Here is a 26,997-nt window from a genome sequence, read left to right as displayed (position 1 = left end):
TTTAAAGTAACTTTGCTCTCAATAAGGCACTCTTTAATATAAGCATAAAGATCACAGTAAAAAGATGAAAAGAAATATACCATGCACTAAGAGTAATGATATCTGTACTTTTAAATGTGTATATTATTTTCCAAGAATTGTTATGGAAATTATTTCATTATTAGAACAAATAATATAATTCATTTGAAGACTTATGTGATCATAATATTATTTCCATTTCATGAAAAGTAAAGTTATCCAACAGAATCCAAACTCAGGTGTGTTAAATCTAAAGCTTATGCTTGCAGCTATATATTTTTGAAGATCCCCAATTCCATGATGTGGAGCCATATGGGTTTAGCAGAGCACAGTCACCTTTACCAGCTGATAATTCTGCTATCCTGTAATGAAGAAAGATGCATACTTTTGTTGTTACATCGTATGGGCAATCGATGAAGTGATAAATAGCAGTTTCCATGTAACTGCAATAGGAGAATATTTTAAAAAGAGTAATGACATTTTTCATACAAAGTTAGTAAGAGTTGGTTATAGAAAAAGTGGATAGCCGTTCCTTAATATTTATATCAACATTGCATTAACTTTGAACATCATTCTTCATGTATATAAATCAACTTAAACAAAAGCATTAATAATGCTCTTATGAATTTGTCTTTTTTGTATTTTCTTTTTATAAAGCATTTTAAAAACAACTTACTTCAGTTTGAAAGTTGAACCATTTATCCACATCCAAGGATGATCCCTGCTTTTATGAAAACCTCCAACCCATGATGGAGGTGACACGGGACTCAGAAATTTCTACCACAAAATAAACAATTTTTATTTAAATAATCATCATGAAAGTTTATAGTATTTTTTAAATGCAAGTAGTGTATTCTTTCATAGGATCCTTCATTTTCAGAACAATATAATGTATTGGATCCGAATCAATGTTAAACATAAAGTCATAAACCAAAAATTTATATTGCCAAAATTTTCAGCAATGATTGTACTTTGTCACACTAAACTTATTCAAAACCTAAAAAATATTGACACCAAAACAACAATGAAAGTTTTAAAGTACTTATGTAACACAAGAAATTGGCAATTGAGTTAATGGCAAAGATATAAAACTATAAAATGATTTAAAAAAATGTGAAGATCATTTATATTAGAACACTGTTGTTTCAAATTTCCAAAAATGTCCCATGGCTGTCAAAGTCAGCAAGGGTGCCTTTAGTTGTGTAAGCAATAGTAATGAATCAAACAATGTAACTTAATAATTCAATCAATGGGCTCTGTGGTCAGTGAGTTCTAGAATTAATTCTGGCTTTGAAGTTTACAATGTGTGATGTTTACACAGCTACTTAGTGCCTAGGAAGTGAGTTTACTAATATAAAGTGGGAATAAAAATATGCAGATGTAATGAATGTAAAACATTTAATATTTAACCTTGCATTTATAAGCTCTCAATAATATGTTAGTTATGCTAATTATTTTTTGAACATATCCATGTTGTTTCTGATTCACATTAGTTAAATGCTGTAACATAATTCATTAACCAAGAGTCTCCTTACCAATGTGGTAGAGTTTCTTGCAATGTTTGTTTGTTCAGTTTTTTAAAAAGTCTTTTTTTTTTTTAAATTTATCTTTATTGTTGAGAGTATTACAGGTGTCCCATTTTTTTCCCCCAATTGAACCCCTCCACTTCGCTCCCACCCCCTCCCAGGCCTTCACCCCATTGTTGACTGTGTCCATGGGTTCTGCATATATGCAGATCACTTTGGTTAATTTCTTCCCACGCTTCACTCCCCTTCCCTCTTTCCTCTGAGATATGATTGTCTGTTGCATGTGTCAATATCTCTGGATGTATTTTGTTCATCAGATTCTTTTGTTCATTAGCTTCTGCTTAAAGAAGACTCTTCAACTTTTCCTGTAGTGCTGGTCTGGTGGTGATGAACTCATTTAGCTTTTTCTTATCTGTGAGGCTCTTTATCTGACCTTCAGTTCTAAATGATAGCTTTGCTGGGTAGAGCAATCTTGGTTGTAGTTCCATGTTTTTCATCACTTTGAATATTTCTCGCCACTCCCTTCTGGCCTGCAAGGTTTCTGTTGAGAAATAAGCTGGCAGTCATATGGGTGCTCCTTGTAGGTAACTAATTGCCTTTGTCTTGCTGCTTTTAAGATTCTCTCTTTGTCTTTAACCTTTGACATTTTAATTATGATGTGTCTTTGTGTGGGCCTCTTTGGGTTCCTCTTGTTCTTCCCCGAGTGTCCCAGGTCCTTTCAGGCTGCTGCCCGGCGCTGGGCTCAAAGGGAGCATCCGAGTGAGTCCGTGCCGGGCCCTTTAGGAGGAGCTGCTGGGGCTCCCGCAGCCTCCGTGACCCTCAGGGACAGTCCCTGCTGGTTTCACAGCCCACAGTTGTGGGGACGTCTCTTCCCGGCCTGGAGCCCTGGGTTGGGGGCCTGTTGTGGGGCTGGGCCCCCTGCCTCCTCCGGGAAACCTCCGCCACCGAGATTCCCTCCTGGGTTTACCCCATGGCACCGGGTGTGGGCCCGCGGCATGTCTTTGTGATTCAGCCCCGATCCGCCCGCGTCCCCGCCCCTCCTCCCGGTCTCGGTGCTTCTTCAGCTCCCTGGTTGCGGGGCTTCTGTGCAGCCGGATCTCAGGAGGTGAGTGATGGTGGTTCTGTGTTTTAGTTGTAATTTTGATGTGGTTGCGGGAGGCGGCGGGCACAGCTGCTATCTATTCGGCCATCTTGTTTCTCTCCAAAATTGCTTTTATTTCTAAAAAAGGCTTTTGCTTGCTTATAATTAACCTTAAATTCACATATCATGGGAGCTGTTTCATCCTGATTTTTATGAAAAGCTAACTGCTTTTATTTAATCTAAGTAAGTGTATAAGGTATTGTGTTTGACTTTCATAATTTAAAGAATTTATTTAAAACATTTAATTTTAAAGGCTGAGCTAAATTATATATACCTATAACGATTTTAAAATAAAAAAAGAAACTCTTCCTTGTCCTGATTCTTACAGGATTTTACTTTAAATTGCTTTCATTGACACACTCAATTATGCATGTGTATATGCACTTGAGCAATTCTTCACAGGCAAGAATTTGAATAGTTTAAGATATCTTCCAACATATTTCATATTTTATTCTTGCTTTTTGTTTTCACCCTGAATTACTTAAACAAACATACGAATATTCTCTTTGATTTGATTGTATATCAGTTGACTTCACTTGCATCACACCTAGCATTTGTAAGCTCCCACTACATGAGATGGGCTAATAGAGACGCAGGAGAATCAAGACACACCTTCTGCAGGCCAGAAAGCCTGCATCCCTTAGTGGGAGACCAGGTCACCCTTGTCAACAATGTCTGTGGTCTTCACAGACCGCCCTCAGTGAAGACTGAGACTGAAGCATGAGTGGAAAAAGCAGATTTCTCATTAATGTGTCACTTAAAGTTTGCACAGGAAATTCTTACACCTGGGCTATTTTGAAGATGCTTTATCTCATCAAACACCTCCAGCATGTAGGATGCTTTGGGCTGGCAGTGTGTCCTTTAGTTTATCCATGGGCAGATGCTCTGAGAAGTTGTTTTATTATTCTAGAAGGTATCAGGGGACAAAAGACATGACCATCCATGCTGCTCGCTCACTTCTATCTTAATCACAAACTCTGCAAACTCAGGCTTTGTTAAGAAGTATCTCAGATGTTTAAATTCTACTCTTAGGCAGGGTTACTAAATCCTGGCATTACACACCTCTTGTCCTCATACTCTCATTATGGCATTTTTACCATAATGGGGAAAATTCTAAAATCATAGTCCCATTAGCAACAGGTATTTAATGATACTTATCGCCAACAGCCTGAAGAATTACTACATTCTCACGTCATGATAACTGTCACAGCCGCCACTAATTCCCAAACATAGCTTCTCAATTTCTCTGCCCTCGTTCTTAAAATTTCTTCTTTCATTTTATGATTCTTTAATGTTATTTAGACTTCCCTCGGCAAGAATAATGTCTCTGTGAGCATAGGACATTAAATAATATTGAACTATATCACCAAGGCAGAGATTACATTATTACATAACTACTAATTATATTTTTGGTTGATTCATTTTTCAGTCATGACTATTTGTATTTTAATAGAATTATGTGCTGTAAATGGCAAAGCCCAGTTCTAGCTATGTAGGGGAGAAACAAAGGCAATTAAAAAAATGTTTCCCTTATTAAAAAAATGGGAAGGGCAGAAAAATTAGACTTTAAAGGACAAGTTAAATGACACATAAGCATTGAAATAACGAAACTTTACAGTGTGATGGTTTGATTTACATATATTGTGACATGATTGCAACAGGTTCAGCTACATCCATCCTCTCAATTAGGGAAACTAAAACGACAATGAAGAAGGCACAGCGAATCCGCCCTGTGCATGCTGCCCGCCTGTTAACCACATCGCGGCCCCGGGCTCAGACAGGCTGTGCGGCAGAGCAGGGCTTGAGCTCAATAACCCTCGTTTTGCAAAACTTATGCATAAGATCACCCGATGGGATGCAGCGTTCAAGTTCCCCATCCGGTCACCAAGGATTCCCACTTTGCAGCGACACACTGGAGAGCTGAAGAGAAAGGCACAGCAGCTCCCAGTAATGTTCTTCCAAAGGCTCTGGGCAGCGACAGCTCCAGGTGGGTGCGTGGCGACAATGCAGGGCCGGGCAGGCGTCGGGGAACTTAGACCGACGGGGGTCGCTTTGGGCCCCGGGGGCCCTCATCTGGCCCCAGTGCGGGGATGATCCCCACAGGGGAGGCGGGTGTGCGGGGACCTGGAGACTATTTCTACCCCCGTCCGTGTGGTAACTTCTGCATCACCAGGGCAGACATGGAGACTGGGGAGGACTGGCAACGTGTCCCAGCCGCTGTCCTGGTAAAGCGGCTCAGGGCCCGGGCAGGGTGGCTCATTGGTTGCAGTGTGGTCCTGTAGGCCAGAGGCTGCAGGGTGGTTCCCGGGTCGGGGCACACGCCTGGGAAACTGGTTCAGTCCCTGCCTCAGTGCGTCTGAGAGGCAACGATGATGTCTCTCTCTCCCTCTCCTTTCTCTCTCAAAAACTCAATAAAAACATACCCTCACGTGAAGGATAAAAAAAACAAAAACAGGTTTGTGACCTGATCTTGCCCGCCAGCAGCCTGGCTCTGTGTAGCCATTAGCTGAGACATAAAATAAATCACCAAAAATGTGTGTGGGAAGTATCTGGCACATCATATTTTTATCGGAGAAAACGGGGTGTCCTTCCCCACTGGGTGCTGCTGGGGTGGAGTTCTTGTGATTCCCAAGGAAAGGAATTTTCTGAGACTCGCCTGGGAGAATGAGGGGTTTTTATTTGCACAGAAGTAAATCCCTGTGTTTCTAGTCCCATGTTCCTTAGTCAGTCGTGGAAGAAGTGTAGCTGGGGTTTCAGTAAAGCTGGAAGCAAAGCCAGTGCCCGGCGTCCCCTCTCCAGGCACCGACGGCATCGGGCTAGTTGTAGCCATTAGTCCATCGTGTGTGGGGATCTGCGTGGCTGGGGGCCGCACAGGAGGCCAGGAAACCAAGCACGAGCCAAGAGCCAAGTGTGCCAAGAGGGCTCAAGAGAGCCTAAAGCACAAGACAGGGAACTTCTTTATTCAGACTTAAGTATTCCAAACCTTTGTGGACGTGCAGTGGCCACACCCATTCTGGCAAATGACCTCTGTTCCCGGGTGTGGCTGACAGCAAACACCTTCCCTATGTCCCCCCAACTTTCCTGGGCATGCAATAGCTTCCCTTTCCTGGTTCCCTTACCCCAGTGCTTTGCAGGGAACATGCCTATAATGTCTGGGTCTGGCCTTTCCTTTCCTCCTTTTCTATTATTAATAATCAGCTAAATACAATGGTATCAATATATGACATATTCGTGATGTGATGAGAAATGTCATTACTGTTTGGGACACTGATGCCCCAGAAGTAATCCACACTTGCTCTGGAATCAGAGATGGATCAGGTGAATAGAGCAGGTGCTTGCTCTGTTAGAAATGAGCTACAGAGAGAAACAAGCTGCCCCATGTGCAAATGTTGGTGACTGTAGACATCGATGATGTTAGCTCCTGTGGTTAATGATAAGCTTCAGTCAAGAGCAGGGACTTTTGATATAGGCCTGTGAGCCCAGAAGAGCAGGAAGAAAAGTGGCCCGAGTCCAAACATCTCAGGAGAAAAGAAGCATAAAGGGCAATGGGTGATCAGTGATAAGCTGCAATCATGGGAATGATTTTGTTTCCAAGGCCACTTTCAGACATGACTAGAGTTCTGTGTGACATCTGTGCCTTGTTTAACTCAACAGACATTTCTGGAGCACCTCTGAGAACTGATTTGTAATCCAGCCTGTCTTTTACCAGCTTTGTCATGTTTGGCAAGGCCATTGGATTCTTTATCTGTACACTTAGGAGACTGGATCAGGTGAGTTTTAAACTGTCAGTTCAGGCTTCATAACATGCAGGAGCTGAAATGGTCACTGGAACCTTTGTAAACTCAAAACTATCTAAATCATGAAAGAGACTCCATTCTTCTTTGGTCACTTGATGTTCCCACATTTCTAGTTTGAAAATTATAGAGCCAACTGTAAATGATTCTGCATATCCTTTACACATCCAGAAGCATTTTCTTAGAAAGCACTAAATGTTTTTGTAGCTATATATATTAATTTATTACCAAAATAATTGTATTGGCATACTCAAGAAAGTAAGAAAATTCAAACACACACACACACACACACACACACACACAAACCCCCCCCCCCCCCCCAGAAAAGTATTTGGCAAAATACTCTTCAATTGTGGATCCCTAACCACTGACATGGTCTTCTCCTGACATCCAACCATTGACATCATCATGAGTTGATGATCCAGCATCATCCTACACAGATGATCCTCCATCCGACACACTGACAGATGGCCAACAGTAGCCTAGTGCTGTGTCACAGTACCTACATCATTCACCTCCTTTCATGTTATCATGTAGGCATTTTATCATCTCACATCATCACAAGAAAAAAGAAGGCGAGTAGAGGACAGTAAGATATTCTGAGAGAGAGACCACATTCACGAAACTTTTATTACAGTGTATTGTTATAATTGTTCCATTTTATTATTAGGCATTATTGTTAATCTCTTAGTGTGCCTAATTTATAAGTAAAACTTTATCATAGGTATGTACATACAGGAAAAAACATAGTATATGCCGGATTCGGCACTCCTCAGTGTTTCGGGCATCCACTGGGGGTCTTGTAATGAAGCAGACACCCAGCAGACACGAGGGGAACTGCTGTATCACCTACAGCAGTGTTCGCTATAGTCGCGTGCACATTACATCCCTAGTGCTTACTTATCTCATAGCTGAACTTTGTAGCTTTTGACCACCTTCCTTTAATACTTCTCTCCCCCAACCCACCACCTTTGGCAACCACAAGTCTGATCTCTTTTTTCTAGGAGTTTGGTTTTGTTGTTGTTGTTTTTAGATACCACTTATGAGATCATACAGTATTTGAGGACAATAGCTTTATAGTAAGCTTGACATCAGGCAGTGTGATACCTCCTGCTTAGTTTTCCCCCTTCAGATTTCTTTGACTACTCAAGGTCTTTTGTGGTTGCGTGTAAGTAGGAGTGCTTTTTCTACCATTGGAATCTTGATAGGGCCGACACTGAATCTATAGATGGTTTTTGGTCATATTGGCAATTTAACAATATTAATTCTTCCCATACATGAGCATGGAATACCTTTTCATTTATTTGTGTCTTCAACAAAATAGTGTGACTAACAAAATGGGTGCCAAGGCATGGATGCATGGAACATAATGACAGATGTCAGAGGAGAGTTGAGGGGAAGGGACAAGATGAGATTAACGAAAAGACACATATGCATAGATGCATAGCCTGAGGACACAGGCCATAGTGTGGGGACTGCCTGGGGAGGGTGGGGAAGAGGGGCCTGGAGGGCTGGGTGGAGGTGGGCCAAGGTAAGGAAAGCCGGGACACCTGTAGTAGTGTCAACGATAAAAAATAAGTTTGAAAAAAGAGACATCCAAGCATGCATCTCAAGAAACTAAAAATGGAAAAGCTAGGATTATGGGAAATTAAATCCAAATGAAGATGGACAAACACAAAAAATTCCAAATCAAGAAAAAGAAGAAAATTACAGCAGAGAGGATGAGCAGATCAAAGAGATTCTCAGTGAAAATTGTGAAATTGATAAGCGACTTTTGAAAAAACTGAGAAGACACAAATCTTTTCTATCTAGAGTAAACATGGGAATAGCATTATCGTATATACAGATACTAAGCAGATAATAAAGCCATACAGGGGGGACCAAAAGTAAGTTTACAGTTGTGTGTACTCGAAACGCAGAGCTTATTTTTGTATTATTATTTATTAATTATTATATCATTTTCCACATGGACAACTGTAAACCTCTTTTTGCCCCACCCTGTATTATGAATACATTTAAATTTTCATATTACATAGAAATTTATGCAAATGCAGCACAACAAATGGAAACCTCTGTATATCTTGTGGGTAGTACAGGAATCAAGTTCATTTTATAAACTTTCCTACAAAAGAATTCTTCAAACTCCAATGGCATCAGTAGCAACAATCACATTAAAACTGTAACACTACTCTTATCCAAAGGCTTCCAGGTAAAAGGAAAAGGGGAATGCTTTCCACATAGCCTTAAAGCAACAACCTGGCACTAGTTCTAAACTCTGTGAACATGAATGAAGATAAGCCACTTAATCTAAGTGTAGTGTATGCACTGAATTTTAAAGGACAATACAAAATAACCATTATTTCAGAAATGCAAGATTGGTTTACCATTTGAAAGAAATAAATGTAGTTTACTTCATAGACATTATGTAGAGAAAACGTCATTCCAACTGATGCAAAAGTCATAAAAATGTAACATCAATTGATTACAAAAATCTATTAGAAAAATTGCAATATTATGGAATTGCTTTAATATGAGAAAGGTATGACAAAAAAACTTTAAAACAAACCTCATACTTAAGGATGAAATATTTAAATATGTTCCCCTAAAATAGAGAATGATACATATAGAACTTTTACTGTCCTTAGTATTCAACATTGGAAATAAAACCCTAGCTTATGAAATAAGTCAAGAAGAGAAAATAATTGCACCATGGAAAAAGAAATAAAATAACTCTTTATATAAACTATACAGAAAAACATATATTTGAAATGATAGAATTAATACAAAGAATCAATAGTTCACCTCAATTGTTTTTATGTTTAAAGCAGCTAAAATCACTAAAGTTTTTAAATAAGTATGCCATTTAGAAAAATCATGACTATAGAATGCCCATATTTATTTAAGACTTCAATATAGAAAAATTTAAAATATAGTAGAGAAATGAAAGGAAACCTAATACATGGACGGATAAAGCATGATATTGGTTGGAAGAATCAATCCTGTAAAGTGACTGATCTTTATACATTACTTATGCAGTCCCAAACACAGCCCAAAATGTTTATTAACAGCTTCATCAAGGTATAACTTACAAAGCATAAAATTCACCCATTTAGAGTATATATATCAGTGATTTCCAGTAATTCACAGAGTTTGCAACCATCACCACTAACAAAATTGAGGAAGTATCCAGCCCTCAAAAGAAGCAGTGAACCAACTGGCAGTTGTTTCTCATTCCCACCTCCCTTCAGCCTTTGGCAGCCACTAACCTACTTTCTCCCCCTGTGGGTCTAGCTATGCCTGATATTACATGTAAATTGACTCACACAACATGTGGTCTTTTAGAAAAGCTGAATGTCACAAACATAACATAGAGCAAAAAACACCAGCCGTTAAAAGTAATGATATCCGTACTTTTGGATGTGTATATTATTTTCTAATAATTGTTATGGAAAGTATTTCATTATTAGAACAATAATATGATTCATTTGAAGGTTTACACGATCATAATATTATTTCCATTTCATGAAAATAAAGCCACCTGACAGAACCCCAACTCTAAAGCTTATGCTTGCAGATGTATAGTTTTGAAGATCCACAGCTCTCCGATGAGAGGCCATATGGGTGCATCACACTACAGTTACCTTTACCAGTTGAAAAATGTGCTTCACTGTAATGGAGAAAAATACACAATTTTGTTGCTATAGTGTATGGGGCCAACCCATGAGACAATAAATAGCATTTTCCATGTAACTGCAATAGGAGAATGTTTTGAAAATGGATACTGATATTTTTCACATAATATCAGTATGAGTTGGTTATTAGGAAAACTGGGCAGCCATTCTTTAATATTTGTATCAATGTTTCACTAACTTTGAATATCATTCTTCATGTATGTAAATCAGCTTGAACAAAAGAATTAATAATACTCTTCTGAATTTTTCTTTTTGTATTTTTCTTTTATAAAGCATTTTAAAAACAACTTACTTCAGTTTGAAAGTTGAACCATTTATCCACATCCAAGGATGATCCCTGCTTTTACGTAAAGCTCCAACCCATGATGGAGGTGACATGGAACTCAGAAATTTCTACGGCAAAATAAACAATTTTTATTTAAATAATCATCATGAAATTTTGTATTATTTGTAAATGCAAATAGTGTATTCTTTCATAAAATCCTTCACTTTGAGAAGAAAATGAGAGTGTTGGATCCTAATCTAACACTAAGGGTATATTCAAGACTTTTATAAAAGATATATTCAAATCATTTTTATATTCTCAGACTTGAAGCAATGTTTGTACATTTGATTTAATGTTTTCATTAAATGTTTCAACATTTGTTTAATGTTTTCATTCTTCTTCTTAGTTTAATAAGGAAAATTCTGATTCATGTACTTTAGTAGTTACGCATGTTGACAAAACTAACAAAACTTTAAATAAGTTTCCAAATACTTATTTAAAGTATTTGATAGCATGACTAAATCAATGTACTTTTCTACTGTTTCTCAGATACCAGGTTTTTGGTTTTTTGGTTTTTGTTTTTTAAAAAGGGGGAGGATTGTAATTAAGAAAATAAATGACATGAAAACCAAAAATTTGGTTTTCTGTGTCCCATACCATTCTTTAACCAGATAAGCCCCAAACTGATCTGTCTCTGTGTTGGTGGAATCCAGTGGTCCAGGTGTCAGAGACTCATCTCCCTGCTGATTACAACTATAAATTCCAGAACTAGTGGACGATACAAGTGAAGGAGAGCTCTGAAAGGCGGAAAGAGAAAGGGGAAATGCTTTGGGGCCCGCATTAGGGGACAGCAGAATGACAGGGTACCTCGTATCTTCACCCAACAGAAGAAAGTGGCCTAGGCCTGATGCTTCCCAAAACCCAGCCTAGCAATAGGAGGCGGCTGAAGGAGCCGTTCCCCCCAGGCTCTGGGGAGGGGATCCAGCCCAGCACCACCAGGCAAGCCTCCGAGGGTGATCCCTCAGGACACCTGCTGACGAAGCCACCAAAGGAATCGGGGTGGGGCTGTCGGAGGTGGGACCAGCAAAAGAGATCCTCTGACTAAAAGTAATGGACCCAACAAGGCTCTTTACCCCTGAGGCCATGACACTCATCCCCAATGAAAGACATCAGACAGAATGGATTTTAAAAGGTCACATTCATCTAGCTCAGCAGTGAAAATTAACAAACTGCAGACAAATACTATATAGATGAAATGCAACAATATCATATGGGAGCCAAAAGAGACAGGAAGAAAACATTACTGTATGATTTCATTGATATGAGGTTCAAAGACAAGCCAAGACGCTGTATAATATTACAAGTCAGCAGAGTGGGTAAGTGATGAGGGATCATGCAGGAGCAGGGCTGCGGAAGGCTGCAGATTCTGTTTTGTGGTCTGATTTGCAATTCTGTGGTTCTGGTGCCCTTGTCGTCAATGTGCTCAATTATATGTTTAGTGTCTTTGATATAAAGTAAAATTAAATAGCAAAGTTTATTTTGGAAACCAACCATTTAAGAAGTACAGTTTTCTATGAAAAGCAAGATCGAAAATTAGCAGATGTGCATTAGTGGTATAAAAATATAAAATATTATAAAGTCAAACAGTGGAATATTATACAGACTTAAAATGACTACAAGTATGTACAAAAATATGAATTCTACAAATATACTATTGACTGGAACAAGCCTTAATAAAGTATATGAAATGTTTAGCACCTTACCCTTTCTTCTTCATCATCTATACGAAGCAAGCTAGAGTTCTTGGAAGCACAGGCCATCAAACTCTCACGCCATGTTTTATTTTCAGTACTAATGTTATAGCAATTGTTGGAATATGTAAACCACTCCAGGGGACAACGACCACAATTATGTGCTAAAGAAAAATTATAAATTTTTAACTTAACACAATTTGATCTAAAAGATTACATATATGTCCACTTACATACACATATGTGCACAATATCTATGTACCTTCACAGGCTGATACATATAAAACAAAAGACACTCAGACACACACTCAGGGAGAAGGGTCACTTCTCATTGCCTAACTTATGTGCTCAAATAAAGAAAACACACAAACAAAATATTCAATTTCTAATGTCCCGGAAGCCAATGAAAGAAACCACCTTTTTTACAATAGCAATGTGATTTTTCCTCATCATAACAGAGTAGTAGGAAATTTGAGCTAATTGGCAACAGTGGGCACAGAGATTTTACATAAATACTTCTTCATATTGTTGCATAAGAAGAAACACTCTCCTATAATTATTATTTATAAATATCTCTCATTTTATAATTTATATTCTCTCCTCTCAAAAAAGTCTATTATCATTTCTGCCTAACCTAAGATAGAGACAACATATAAACTTGGTTAATATCAGAACTTTGAAAATTTCATGTACCTTTCTGGATCCTTGTTTTGGGGGATGAATTGGTCTTCTCCAGTATTACAGTACCTAAAAACATGAAGGTAATTCTTAAAAAATTAATTAACCTAAATAAATAATAATTTTTGTTTTTAAGTTTGAAGTTTTTTTTGCATTGTCTATTATGAGAATTATCTGTAATAAAACTGATTTTACCAAGAAAAATTAATAAAGCAATAAAGATTTAGGGGAAAAGCATTTAGGGGAAAAATATTTTAAAAGCCTAAAGGACAAAACTTTACCATCTCTTAAAGTATTGGTTTAACCAATACCAAGAATTAATTTATATTTCTCATAAGGTCTTTTGGGTTCCTAAACTATGTGTTTGAGTTATGAAACCAGAATATATAAATATATGTAAAATATTCTCTACAGTGATTATGTTAGGCATTTGACAAATTCAGAATAACATGACACATTTATCTAAATGCACACATTAAAATGAGAGTTCTGTTCATAATATTATGAAGTGTTTAGAGACACTGAGATTCATTGAAGTAAGTAGTTGCCTTAAAATCTTTCAAAAACTTACAAGGCATAAAATGTATCACTCTTACTATGCTGTACATCAAGATGAGGCAGATGACTCCCAGGATCCCAGCAATGACCTTCTCTGGAGGCGATGGTGAATCTGCAGGAAGAGAAAGGAGAGATGGGGACATTGTTTAGATAGTTTACATACAAGAGAACCCACAACACAAGGAATCATATATATAAACTGGAACCCCGAAACCTATCCAACACTGGACTCTTCCTCTCAGAATATACTATTGTATTTTCAGGAAATAAAGTGCTCCATGAGTTTTTGGTCAAAGACTACACCTTACAACAATGCCTGCATAAAATTTGTCCTCGATTTCATATTAGAATACTGTATTCCAGCTTTAAGCTCTGACCCTCAGATGGAAAATATGTGAGCGAAGCCCCCACTCTTTCCCGCTCCTCTGGGCCCCCGCAGCACATCCCAGAGTTGCACTGTGTGTCTATTAAACGCGTTACCTTTGCAGGGGTCATTCTTGTCATCCCATTGAAGATCCTGAGAGGCGTCTGAGCCTATCCCCACAGAGGGTATTCGCTGTTCAGTGACTAAACGGAGCTTCTCACGCCCTTACCTTTCACTTGCTGTCTTCTCGAGTCCTTGGCCAGGTTCGGTTCCGAGCCGTTTTCTCCCTGGGTATCCATCTCGGCCCCTGCGTAATGTCAGGGATGGGGCCTAGGCTAACGGTACGCAAGGAGTTAATAAATGATGCGAGTGACAAAATCACCGGGAGAGTCAATGTGGCTGGAGTTGAAGTAAGGAGCAGGGCTCACTTCGCGCTTGACCGATGTGAAGTCCTGTGCTAACTTACTTAGAGGTTTCAATGTGTTTTATGACAGAATAATAGTTCTTCAAATGATACACCATGTTTGACATGACATTATTGGCTGAAGCCATGAAAAGTGAGAAGTTAGGGAAGAATAAAGCAGCTCAGAATAATGATATCATTATTAAAGTCATATTCCACTGAAACATTTTAACACTGGTAGGATAACTGAAAATTAAAATGCTGTATAGAAGAAAAAAAAGTGATTCGCCAATTTTTGTGACAATTTTTAAATCCACTAATGATTAAATCTTGAGTATTCTAAAGTTGGGAGAATAGTAGTATTAGCATATATAGTAATTCCTGCAATACATTAATTTTATTTAGTCACACTTATTATGAAAAGGGCAGATGAGGTGCTCTCAAATGATATTTTATTTTGAATAATTGTGGAGTTCTGAGAAATCATTAAAATTTAATGAAGTATTTTATATGTTGAAAAATGTTACATGACACGCTAAAGTTATCCAAAACATACAAATAATAAAAGCAATAGAACATTAAAGGATTTTAAAAAATATTAACTATAAACAAGTAACTTATAATTTATTTAATGGTTAAGATATAAAACCATAAATGATAAATAAATGTGTAGATCTTTTATGGAGAAACATTGTTGGAGCAAACTTCCAGAAAGACCCTCTGGCTATCAAAGTAGTGTGTAGGCAAATACAATAAATCAGATAACACTTAATTCAGTCAATAGGCTCTACAGTCAGTGAGATCTAAAATAAATTGTGACTTTCAAATTTGTAATGTATGACCTTTAAAACTTATGTAATGTCTAACAACCTAGTTTACTAATCTAAGGTGGGAATGAAAGTATATAAGCTACAATGCATGTGAAACACTTACCATTCAATCTGACATTTCTAAACTCTCAGTATGTCACTTCTTTTAATGGTTTTAACACAACTGCCGTGCACTATTTCTGATTCACATCAGACAATGCAACATAATTCATTAGACAGGAGTCTCTTATCAGTGTGGCATCTCTTTTGGCAATGTGTTGTTCAATTTGTAAAAAGTCTTTCCATTGTTTGTAATTAAGTTTAAATAGACATTTTACAGAGGCTACTAAATCCTGATTTTTATTGCAAGTCACAATGCTTTCATTTCATCAAAGTGCGTGTATGAGGAATTATGTTTGACCTTCATGATTTGATGAATTCATTTTAAGAATCTATTTTTAAAGTCTGTGTTAAATATAAAATAATATACATATATACTTAAATCTATTAATTACAAAATCCAAAGTTGACTGTTCTTTTCTTGCTGCTTATGGGATTTTAAGCCCAAATATGCATGTGTATGCTCTTTAGCAATTCTGCACAGGTAAAAATTTGAATATTTTAAGATAGCCACCAACGTATTTCATATTTTATTCTTTTTACCCTAAATTGTACAAATAAGCATACCAATGTTTCCTTTGATTTGATTGTATATAAATTGTACTTCATTAATATCACGGCTAGCATTTGTAATTTCCCATTAAATGAATTAGGCCAGTAGAGAGACAGGAGAGTGCACATACCTCTGGAAGCCAGAAGGTCAAGAATCCTTTAGTGGGAGACCAGGTTACTCCTGTATACAAATAACGTCTGTGGTTTTCACAGACTACTCTGTGAAGACTGAGAGAGAAGCAATAGTAGAAAAAAGTAGATTTCTCATTAATGTGTCACTTAAAGTTTGCACAGGAAATTCTTACACTTGGGCAATTTTGAAGATGCTTCATTTCATCAAACACCTCCAGAGTATAGGAGACTTTGAGCTTGTAGTGTGTCATTTAGTTTGTCCATTGGTTAGTGTCTTGGAGAAATTATTTTCATATTCTAAATGGTTTCTGGGACAAAAACTTGACCACCCATGCTGTCAACTTATCTCATCTTAAAATCACAAACAGTGAAAACTTAGGCTTTGTTAAGAGTGTTTTAGATGCATAAGTTGTATTCTTAGACAAGGTTGCCAAATACGGGCATTACCTAATTTTAGTTATACTCTTATTATGTTATTTTTATTACAATGGAAAACATTTAAAATCATAATCCCATTAACAATTGGTACTTAATGATATTTGTCACTAATATTCCGAAGAATTACTACATTTTCAACTTATAGTAACTGTCACAAGTATTAATTCTCAGCCTCTCTGCCCTAGTTCTTAAAACTGCTGCATTAATTTAATTTTTTTATATAAGTAACCTATATTTCTCCTCATAAAAATAAATGTCTCTGTCAAGGAAAAACATTAAACAACATTTAACTATACCATAATGTAAGAGATTGGAATATTAAATTACTACCCATTATATTATTCATTAATTTATCTGCCAATCATAATTAGTTGTCTGTATTTTAATAGAAATGTTTGTTGTAAATGACAAAAGCCCAAGTCTAACTATGTAGGAGGAAAACAATTGTAGTGAAAAACAATTTACCTTCATCCAAACTGGAGAGGGCAGAAAAAGTAGACTTTGAAAACACATGCCAAATGACACCTGAATACCAGAAGAAATAAAACATTAAATTAGATGGAATTCTTTTTATCTTATATTATATCAAGAAAGGGGGAAATGTTTACCTATTATTGGTAAGTAAACTAAAATTAGAAGTACCATATGGTCCAGCAAACCCACTTCTGGGTATATATACAAAGAAAAAGACACAATTATGTTTGAAGAGATATTTGTACTCCCACGGTCACTGAAGCACTAGTCACCATAATTACGGGATAAAAGCAACCTAAGTGTCTTCAATGGATGAATGGATTAAAAAAATATTATACACACACACGCAGTGAATTACTATTCAGCCATGAGAAAAAGGAAATTTCTGTCACTTGCTTAGTGAATGAAGTAAGCCAACAGAGAAAGACAAATAGTGCATGCTATACTTTTTCTGTGGATTTAAAAAGATCAGGTTTGTAGAAAAGTGGTTGCCGGGGCTGGGTGGCGAAAGTAAGGGGAGGCTGGGAAAAGCATACGAAATTTCCGTTCTAAGTTGAATGAGGCCTAGAAATCTCATGTATTCCATGGTGACTACAGTCAGTAACACTGTATTGTATAATTGAAATTTACTAAGAGAAAGAACTTAAGTGTTCTCACCAAAAGGGAACAGAAGGTAACAAAATAAGCCACAGATTGTAAAAGTTTCCATTGATATGTAACCCTGCTGAATAAGAGAATTTCTAAAAAAATTCTGTATCTTGGCAGTTACCAAATTGTCATGGGGATGTAAAGCATAGTGGACACAGACAATAATATTGAAATAACTAGATATGGTGCAAGGTGGGTACTAGATTTACTTGGGGATCACTTCATAAATTATATAAAGGCCTAACCACTATGCTGTATATCTAAAACTCATATAGAATAATATTAAATGTCAATGTAATAGAAAAATAAAGCAAAATTGCATTTGCAAAAGATAAAAGAGATTCTATAATATGGCTTTATGCCATTTCCCAACGGCAATTTTTGAAAGCCCTGTGAACAGTGTCATTACTCACTACCTGTTATATTCTGAGAAGTATCATTGAAGTCAGAGATTATGGGATGAAAGTACGGTCTTCAAAACATGCACTTCATTCCCACAAAAGAACAGAAAAGCCAACACAAACAACTTGCCCCAAGAATATGATAAGCTTGTTCATTTTGGGAGCAAAAAAATGTTGGCAGAAGTTTTCCTCTTTTATGGGAAAAAGGCTAAATTATGTAAAGTTGAAAGCTTAATATTTATGCCATCAGTTTTTTGAGTTTTTTTAAAAAATTTTATTATTGTTTAAAATATTACAGATGTCCCTTTTTCTCCCCAATGACCCGTTCCACCCTGTCCCTTCCCCCTCCCCAGGCCCTCTCCCCACCATTGTCCATGTCCTTGGGTTGTGCATATATGCACATAAATTCTTTGGTTACTCTCTCCCCCTCCCCCCACCGCCTCCTCCAAGGAAGTAATGTGATTATGACATCAAGATTATTTCCATTACAGCATTGGAGAGATAAATAATAATCTGACTGATGTTTTTACTTTGTAACCAATTGGCTTAGCTGTGTGAATTAGTCTAAAATAAGTTATCTGGGAAATGTTCACTCAAAAGACAGTTACCTAGGGATCACATAGATTGCCATTCATTTTGTAGTTATTTTTCCTCCCTGCTTTCTCACTCTGTCCCTCAACTGTCAGAATCAGTAAATGTTATAGGATAGTGAAAACATGGCCTTTTGAACTCAAGCATTAATAGGTAAAGCGTCACCACTGGTCTGATCTCTCCACTTTTCAGGGGGTTAGTACAAAAGTATCTTTTAAACAAATCTTATCATCGACAGGTACTGAATGTTATGAAGACACTGTGAAAAGAGTAGCTGGGTTATATTAGGAAGGAAATAAAACAAACACATTGTAAACTATATAAATTGTGAGCCTATGCCTTTGAAAAATGAGGTATATTAAAGATAAGCTTTGCCTGTAAATCAAATTAAAATTATGACATTTTCTAATCTGAGGCCGACTCAAGTTAAGGAAATCACAGTGTGCTTAAGGAAATTCATACTGCAGTCTTTTGTATTAATAATAAAACAGCTGGATAACCTATGTGCAGATGAGCTCCTGTAAGTATACATCATCGGATATCTTGTGGATTTTTACATTTCTTGTAGATTTTCCCACCCCTTTATGGTAGCAATTCTACTTAACTGGTCTCTATTACCATTCATCTTTTGTGATGTGTTTATATATTGGTTTGTGTCACTTAAATTTTATATACAGTACTCTGTCTTATTGACCCCTAAAAGAATGAAAGAATTTAATTTGTAGAAAGAATTATACAATGTTGATAAAATTAAGGAATTTAAGTGTCATGCAAAATGTGATATATGTGTACCTGTATATGAGGTAATTATTTCAAAATCATTATTGTTACTCTCTAATAAAATCAGTTTATTTGGGGTTTTGGTTGCTATGTTTTAAAGTGTTAAGAATGTTGAAAGATTTGAAATGTCATGGGGAGATGAATTCTAAGTGAACTGTTGCTTCTGATTTTAGGCCAGGACATCCCCCCCCCCCCCCCCTTCTGAGAGCCTTCACATCACACTGCCAACCTTTCATATACACATGGTTGAAATTGAGTTTTCACAAACACCAAACCAAAAACTATTTCCAGTTACAGTGATACCCAGACAAAAGATATGGACATTTACCTGCTATTTTTAGTAATTTTCTAGCATAACATGCCCACATTCCTCCTACTCCAAATTTATGTCAACTAGAGCCCATGAATGTGGCCTTATTTGGTAATAGGGCCTTTGCAAATGTAATCAAGTTAAGATGAGATCATACTGGTGTAGGATGGGACTTAATTAGTCATATGATATTCTGTAAGAAGAGGGACATGTGGACACAGAGACAGAGACATACAGGGAGAACAATGAATTTCTGAGGCAGAGATTGGGGTAACATGTCTGTAGGCCAAGGAATGCCAAGCATTCAGTGCCAAACCCCAAACTAAGAGAAATACATGCTACAGACTCTTCCCTAGAGTCTTCAAAGTGGACATAGCTTGTTGACACCTTGATTTCAGACTTCAGCCTACAGAACTGTGAGAGAATAAATATTTCTGGTGTAAGACAACATTAGACTGTATGATGTTAGGAGGTAATAAATGTTACGTGAAAAACATTTTGAACAAAGCAAGAGGAATTGGAAGTACCATCTGTGAGAGGGAACTGGAATTCCATTGGGATCTACTGAGAATGTAATATTTGGACAAAGACATGAAGTTGGTGTGAAAACCAGCAGTGCTGATAAATTTGTCCCTAATCGTCACAAAATATCAGTCTTCCTTATGGTCTCAAGAAGATTTTCCATCTCTCATCCATTGTTTGAATTTCTCTTTTTGTTATTTATGCTGAATAACTGTGAAGGGGAGAGTGGTTCAGACAAACTCTTCAGTCACCGTGACTCTCCTTGTCGTAGTCATTTTATGTAAGAGAAGTAGCTGTTGAGATGAACGGGGGTGTCACTACTTACACAAAAGTCACTATTTGCCAAAGACCATCCCAGAAGTCGGGTTACTTTTATTTGGAAATATTGGCTTTGATCATCTAATTTCTTATTCAGAATTATTCTCCGGATTATTTAATTTGGTGACTTGTCCTCAAAATTTGATGATTTCTGTTTGTCTCTCCATATTGATCATTTGTACTTTAAATTTGAGAAATCTTCTCTATCAAGAAATAATATTTCTATTAATTTGTTAATTAATGTAGTTAAAATACAAAGAAACATATCTGGTAATACTGAAGTTATGTGAGGAACCATGTGGCTGTGCAAACCATGTGAGTATTTTACATTGTGGCCTCTGGGATTTCCTTAACTCCTACAGGCGGTCATACTGCTCGTACACTCCTCTCTTCCCCACATCTTCCTATCCTTATTATTGTAGATGAGATTATCTTGGGGCGAATCTACATTTCTTCCCTCTGACCAACATGAGAAGAGTACACTTTGCAGATAATTAATAAGGTGGCCATGTGACTTGTTTTCATAATACACTGTGATTGGAAAAATGACACTTTACGAGTTCTGAGCACAGGCTTGAAGAAGCACGTTTCTGATAGACCAGCTGAGAGTTGCTGTCGCTGCTATGAGAAGGTCATGTTCCAGGTAGCTCCCTGTTCAGAGAACCAAAGATTTAAAAGAGATATGAACTGAATCTGTGGTCTGAAGCTGAGCCCCCATATGCCCAGCCCGTATCAACTGAAAGGCGACCAAACCGCAAGTGGGTAAATGAGAGATAAATGACTAAAATAAATGCTTGCTGAAATTGTCAAGGCTACTGGGTTGTTTGCAACACAACTTCAGCGATTAGATACAGCTACAACATATGCATGATATGAAATTTATTATGAATATTGACATGTTTCCTCTATGGGAATCTAAGGAATAAATGTATACAAGAGAAAGACTGCACCTATATTCAAAGAGATAAATGTATACAGTAACTCATTTTGTAAGTAATAAGCACATATAGGGTCTCTCCCACTTATAATTGAATTACAGTAAAATTATCACTGAATGGTTGTCAAATTGCTAAAGTTTATCCCACATTCTGTCAAATAACTAACAGTTGGACTCACATGGATATTTTATCCTTTTAATTGTTATTTTCTTCATTACTTAACACTGTTTTCCCCAATCAAAGCATGCTTCTAAGCATAGTAATTAAGAGTTTCAAAAGGGGGAGATAGAGAATTTAATAAAACAAGGTACCTTCCAAAATATCTAAAATCCAGTAGGGAAAAAACCGAAAGGGTAAAAAACACCAAAGGGCACTGATTATTACCCAGTGTAATCACCAGCTGCACCAAAAAATGCAGCTAATCATTGCTAATGCTGCAGCAAAATAGATTTAGAAGATATATGTGTTGCTTCCATTCTCTGAGCAAGCGAGGCATATTTAAAAGTCTTTTATGTAGAAATCTTGGGGCTGTGGATAGTAACCTTGAGTGCCAATTAGGAATTTCTTCCTCTGGGCTCCAAATCCACCTTTAATGCCCTTGGTGAGATAATGGTGCCACATCCCATACAACCTTTTCCCTTTTAGCTCACTTGATGTTTGGCCAGTAAAAGGCACTAGAGAGGTCGGCCAGAGAAAGGGCTCTGCTGGGTTTCACGGGGCGTTTGCTTCGTGGGCCCCAGCGCTGTGGCCGATAGCCGCATGCCTGCAGGAAGCGCTTGTGGTGTTCACCCTGCAGCAAGTCCCTGTGGCCTGTCACAGTCAGTTTCCTCTCCTGCGGCCTCTGCCTGCACACACTTAGGCAGGGTGGCTTCCCTCTGGCAGCCACAGCACGAGAGTCAGCCTCACCAGTACTGGCCAGAGACCTGGAACCGCTCTGTCCTAGTGCCATCCGGTGAACACACCTGCCATAGAGTTTTCTGTAGTGACACTGTCTTCAGTGAAGTCCAAAAGCCATCCTGAGGAAGCAGACCTGGCACCCATGTGATTCCACATTTTGGTAACCTTCTTTAACCCAAGGGTACATTTAAAAAATTTCTACTATTCCCGTCTCTGCAGGCTAACCCCAACAAATAGCTAATAATTCTATAAATCAAACTTCCCCTGTTTTTTTCTCTCCTGACTCAACTGACTTACTCACCTTGCGATCCTGGGATGTTCAGTCCCCATTTTCCACATTCAAGGGCTAGGTCAAATCAATGAACTTGAAATATGTGTGAAGTTATTCACATTATTATAGGCTTACAAATAACAGTTCTTGATATTATAACTCATAACTTATACATAATTTATGTTCATGAATAGCAGAAGTTTTAGTGTATAATATGTACCTGGATATATATATTTTTTAATTAACATAAATATAGAGTTAAAAAAAATTCTGCAAGAACAAGGGTGAAGCCTCAGATAAACTATGGACTTTAAGTGACAATGATGTGTCAATGCAGACTCATCCTCAGTTACAAATGTACCACCCCGTTGGTAACAGGGAGGCTGCTGATAATAGGGAGGCTCTGCGCTGGTGGGGGCAGGAGGAACATAGGAAATCTCAGTACCTTCTTAATTTTGTTGTGAACCTAAAACTCGTCTCAAAACAATACCTTAAAAGATAACTCTACAAAAATAATTGCAGTGTTTTTGAAGAAACTAGAACTGTTTCTTTATAGATGGTAAGAGTACCATTATACCAAATTTAGGTAAGCTAATGTGCCTGGTGCTTACAAACATGCTTTTTTTTCTAAACAGGATTCAGAAGAGAAGTAGTGTTTGTCAGGCACTGCAAATGTACCATTTTTGTCTAACCCTGAAGTTACTGAGAATCTCAAGTACAGAAATAATATATCATTAATCTAATCATATATAACTTAACACTTTAATGAATAAACAATTTATTTAGAGTAATATTTACATATCTAAGTCAGAATATTTCTCATAAGTTTTCAGTAGAAACAGTTTAAGGTAAACCCTTGATTTCGCAGACCTCAATTTAATGGACTTTGGATTTTATGGACAAAATTTCTGGTCCATATGTCATATGTGAAAATTAACACCCTGCTAATTTTAAAATGATTTTAACAAAGATCTACTTATAAGTAAATTAACAGGCTCTTTTTTTGATATTAATTCACTGTTATTCTTAACAAATTTTAACAAATAGACCATATGTGGGAAAAAACACTGTAGTAATTTTGCCAACATAAATAAATATTACATATCTACAGCTAGAGTGTACATATTTAAGTCCCTGGGGTGCTGCTCCCACAGTGCTCCGGGGATGATTAGCGTGTGGTCACAGCGCCCAGCTCTGGGCTATTGGTTCTGTTGGCCTCGGAGTGACTTTCTGGGGCAGTTTTCTCACCTGCCGGCTGATGTTCCCGCAGCACTAAGCGCACCCCAGCCTGTCATTTGTTTCCTCCTGGTGACTGGCGAATGCGTGCATTGACTAGAGCTATTCAGTATACATTTCAAATTACAATAACACATATAGAAAAGTTTTCTGTGAAATTAAACTTTTCATACATACTTAATTTTAGTTACACAAACGTGTCCACATAAGTAAAAACAGGCAAACTAACTAATTTGTCAATCATTTAACATACACATTCAGAAAACCTACTTTATTATGTGACAGACTTTTGGCTTTACTGGATCACCCCTTGCCTGAATTAGTTCATTATATCAAAGTCTTACTATGTTCATATAATTGTTCACACATTTATTTTTATTTCTAAGATTAACTCCTGACTTAGAAAGCATGAAGGCCTGAAATACATGAGCCTTCAGGCCACACCAAAAATTATCCTTGTTTCTGTGGGAGAGTCAATCCCTGGACATTTACCAAAAATGCTCAAAAATTCTATGAGAAACACATTTTATAAGAGATTAAGCAAAAGCTTGTATACTCCCTTGAATCTGTAACAGCCAGTGAAGTTGGCCTGCGGCGCTGAGGGGGTCCGGGTGGCGGCTGAGTTAAGTGCACAGGCCCAGCGTCTGCTGCGCTTAGTGACCGAGCAACTTAACCATGTCTCGCGCTCCGGGGACCCCCGGGGACCCTACCCCGGCCCAGCATGTCCAACATCCACAGGAATTGAGGCAACAGCTGCAACAGAAGCAGCAGTGCCCTAACCAGCTGGGCAAAGGTACAGAAAAGGGCCTGAGAGCTCGGATCTCTCCCCAACCCGCAGGGAACAGCATCAAAGGCAAATACACAGGGATCGCCTAGTGGCTGAGTCACAACTTCACGGCCAAAGGTCCAGGGGCAAGCTGCCGGGAAAGAGCCCCTGTTGCTGGAGCGGGAGCCAGTTCCAGGGGATCTGGTGGTTTTCCTGCGGAGAGCTCAAGAGAAAGGAATTCAGTTTCCCGGGAAAGCCCCCTCAACCTCAAGAGCAGGTGCAGGGTGAGGAAATTACTGAGCATCACCTCCCCTTATTCATGAAAGACAGTCTTCTGTTAGGCAACTTGAAGCCGATATTATGGGTATTAGTGACTTATTTAAAGATCTGGGAATGATAACTCATGAGCGAGGGGATGTGACAGCATAGAAGACAAAGTTGAAAATGCGGGGTGCACGGCCAACGAGCCAACGGGCCAAACTGTCAAGGGCAGCGGGATATCAGGAAAAGGGTCCCTGCATGTTGCTGTGAGACGCACAAGCCTTAAAGAAATGTAGACATCTACAAGTGGGCTAGCAATGAAGAATGGAACAAAACTCTCCACCCTTATATTTTAGACGAGTATAGTATAATTATTTTACCTCTGGTTTTAATTTGTATGTTGAGATTTTGGATGTAGTTTTTGGTAATATTAAACACTTAGAATGATTTTGAAAACTAATAAATTTGCCTTAGAAAAAAAATGCCAAATTGATACTTTTAGACAACTCATTTTGAAGAGCAACTTAAAAAAAATTGCTGGTTACAGTTGATAGTCAATGGTGTTTTGGTTTCAGGCATACAGCGTGTTGATTGGACCTATGTATACCTTAAAAGGTGATCACTTCAGTGGGTCCGGCGCCCATCTGACACCATGCAGGGTTATTAGAACATTGTGGACTATATTCTCTATGCTGTGCTTTGCATTGTCATGACTGTTTTTATAACTGGCAATTTAAAGAATACCTTTTGGATAAGAGTTTCAAAATGTACAAGCTTGTGAGCCGGTCTTCATTTTCAGGCATAGGTAACCGTTTTGTACCATTCTTCATTAAAAAAGGAATTACATGTTTGTCAATTAACTCACTCGCCTTTTTAATCAATCTTGTTTGAATGCGCTAGTCTGAATACTGTAAAGAGAATTATTTTAGTTCATAGTTCCTATTTCATCGTATTCTTATATAGCAGGTTGATCGTGAAGGCAATGTTTTATATGGCAAGCTATGAGACTTCAAATGGAAGCAAATATAGTATTGAGTAACTAAGTAAATTGTATATTTGCAACCAAACTAATGATGATTTAAAAAAAAAACAAAAAAAACACAAGTAAACTTAATTCTAATTTATAGTTTTTCAATTTACATTACATTGCTACACATTGGACACATTAGGAAAATGTATTAGCACCATTAAGTGAAGAAAACAAATGGACAAAAATACCAATTTCACAGCTCTGAGAGTTGATTGAAAACTAATAATAACTTATGATTATTAATTATTGGAAAAGCTGCTAGAGATTTCAGGTTAAGAACAGAGTAAATTTGTAGTCTTCCCGTCTAGGACTGCTCCATGTCTCCCCAACCCCCATCTCAGCATGGTGAGTAAGAATTGTAATTTTTACAATTCGCAGAAGTCTTGATTAGCAGTGGAAGGGGTTGTTAGATTGCCTGCTACTTTTTCAGCTCAAAGTGCTGAATTTACTAGGTAATAAATGAGGAAAACCATCCTTTTTCTAGTTTGAGGTTGTGTCTCCTTGTGTCAGGTGCAGTGCCAGCCATAAATCTAAGAGGAAGGCACTAAAAATAAGAGTGCAATGAAGAGATGACACTGGCTCTCTGCACAGGCTTGACTGATGGGGGGGAAATGTGCGCATGTGTAGAAGAAACAAAGATATTCCAGTAAAAAAATAAAAGCCAAAGGGGACTTGAGTACTGATTTCAAACTCCCTGCACACACTCACACTCACACACACACACACAATTATATCAAATAGCAGAGGGTGGAAGCCATACCGACTTGAGGTATTTGAATACATTTTACAAAAATTATTGGTTGTCAGCTAAGCTATGCATACACAAGGATAATCCCTAGTAAGCCAGGCTAAATATAAAAATAAATAAAAAGAATTTTTAACTGGGTAAGCACACTTCCAAAGAAAAGATTCTACAGTAAAGCTCATTAAACTTAAAGAAATACCTAAGGAAGATGAAGCAGAATCCATATTTACTATATTATATTATCAAAAATATGTACTTAAAAAATATTAGAGAGCATGCAAAGAAATTGAAAAATGTCTCCCATACTTGGTGGGAGGAATGTATGGAGATCAGTATAATGAACCTAATTTATACTGGGATATGATGTTGGATGTATTAGAAAAATATTTTAAAGCAATTATTATAAATGCATTTATGAATAGGTTATAAAAATACTATGTTTAAATTACTATATGAAAATATGATGGCAGCTAGTGATGCTCAATTGGTTGGAGCATATCCCTAGCACCAGAAGGTTGTGAGTTCCATTCCCTGTGAGAGCACATATGGGAGGCAAACAATGGATGTC

General features: G+C 37.5%; 1 protein-coding gene across 1 annotated transcript in view; it reads right to left on the bottom strand.

Moving 5' to 3' along the window:
* Window positions 1-10,034: 10,034 nt before the first annotated feature.
* Window positions 10,035-26,997, bottom strand: part of LOC107544001 (uncharacterized) — a 36,214-nt gene continuing 19,251 nt past the window's right edge. Inside the window, exons 6-13 of the mRNA XM_087813788.1 lie at window positions 21,874-22,185; window positions 16,707-16,717; window positions 14,017-14,094; window positions 13,437-13,535; window positions 12,881-12,934; window positions 12,200-12,351; window positions 10,464-10,564; window positions 10,035-10,146 (exon numbers count right to left, since the gene is read on the bottom strand). Of these exons, the coding sequence (XP_087669914.1) occupies window positions 10,035-10,146; window positions 10,464-10,564; window positions 12,200-12,351; window positions 12,881-12,934; window positions 13,437-13,535; window positions 14,017-14,094; window positions 16,707-16,717; window positions 21,874-22,185 (919 nt within the window). The remainder of the gene's footprint in view (window positions 10,147-10,463; window positions 10,565-12,199; window positions 12,352-12,880; window positions 12,935-13,436; window positions 13,536-14,016; window positions 14,095-16,706; window positions 16,718-21,873; window positions 22,186-26,997) is intronic.

Source organism: Miniopterus natalensis, chromosome 2, assembly GCF_054644295.1.
Source record: "Miniopterus natalensis isolate mMinNat1 chromosome 2, mMinNat1.hap1, whole genome shotgun sequence".
NCBI lineage: Eukaryota > Metazoa > Chordata > Mammalia > Chiroptera > Miniopteridae > Miniopterus > Miniopterus natalensis.
The sequence above is the reverse complement of the archived record's forward strand: the minus strand, read 5'-3'. Positions and strand labels throughout refer to the sequence as shown.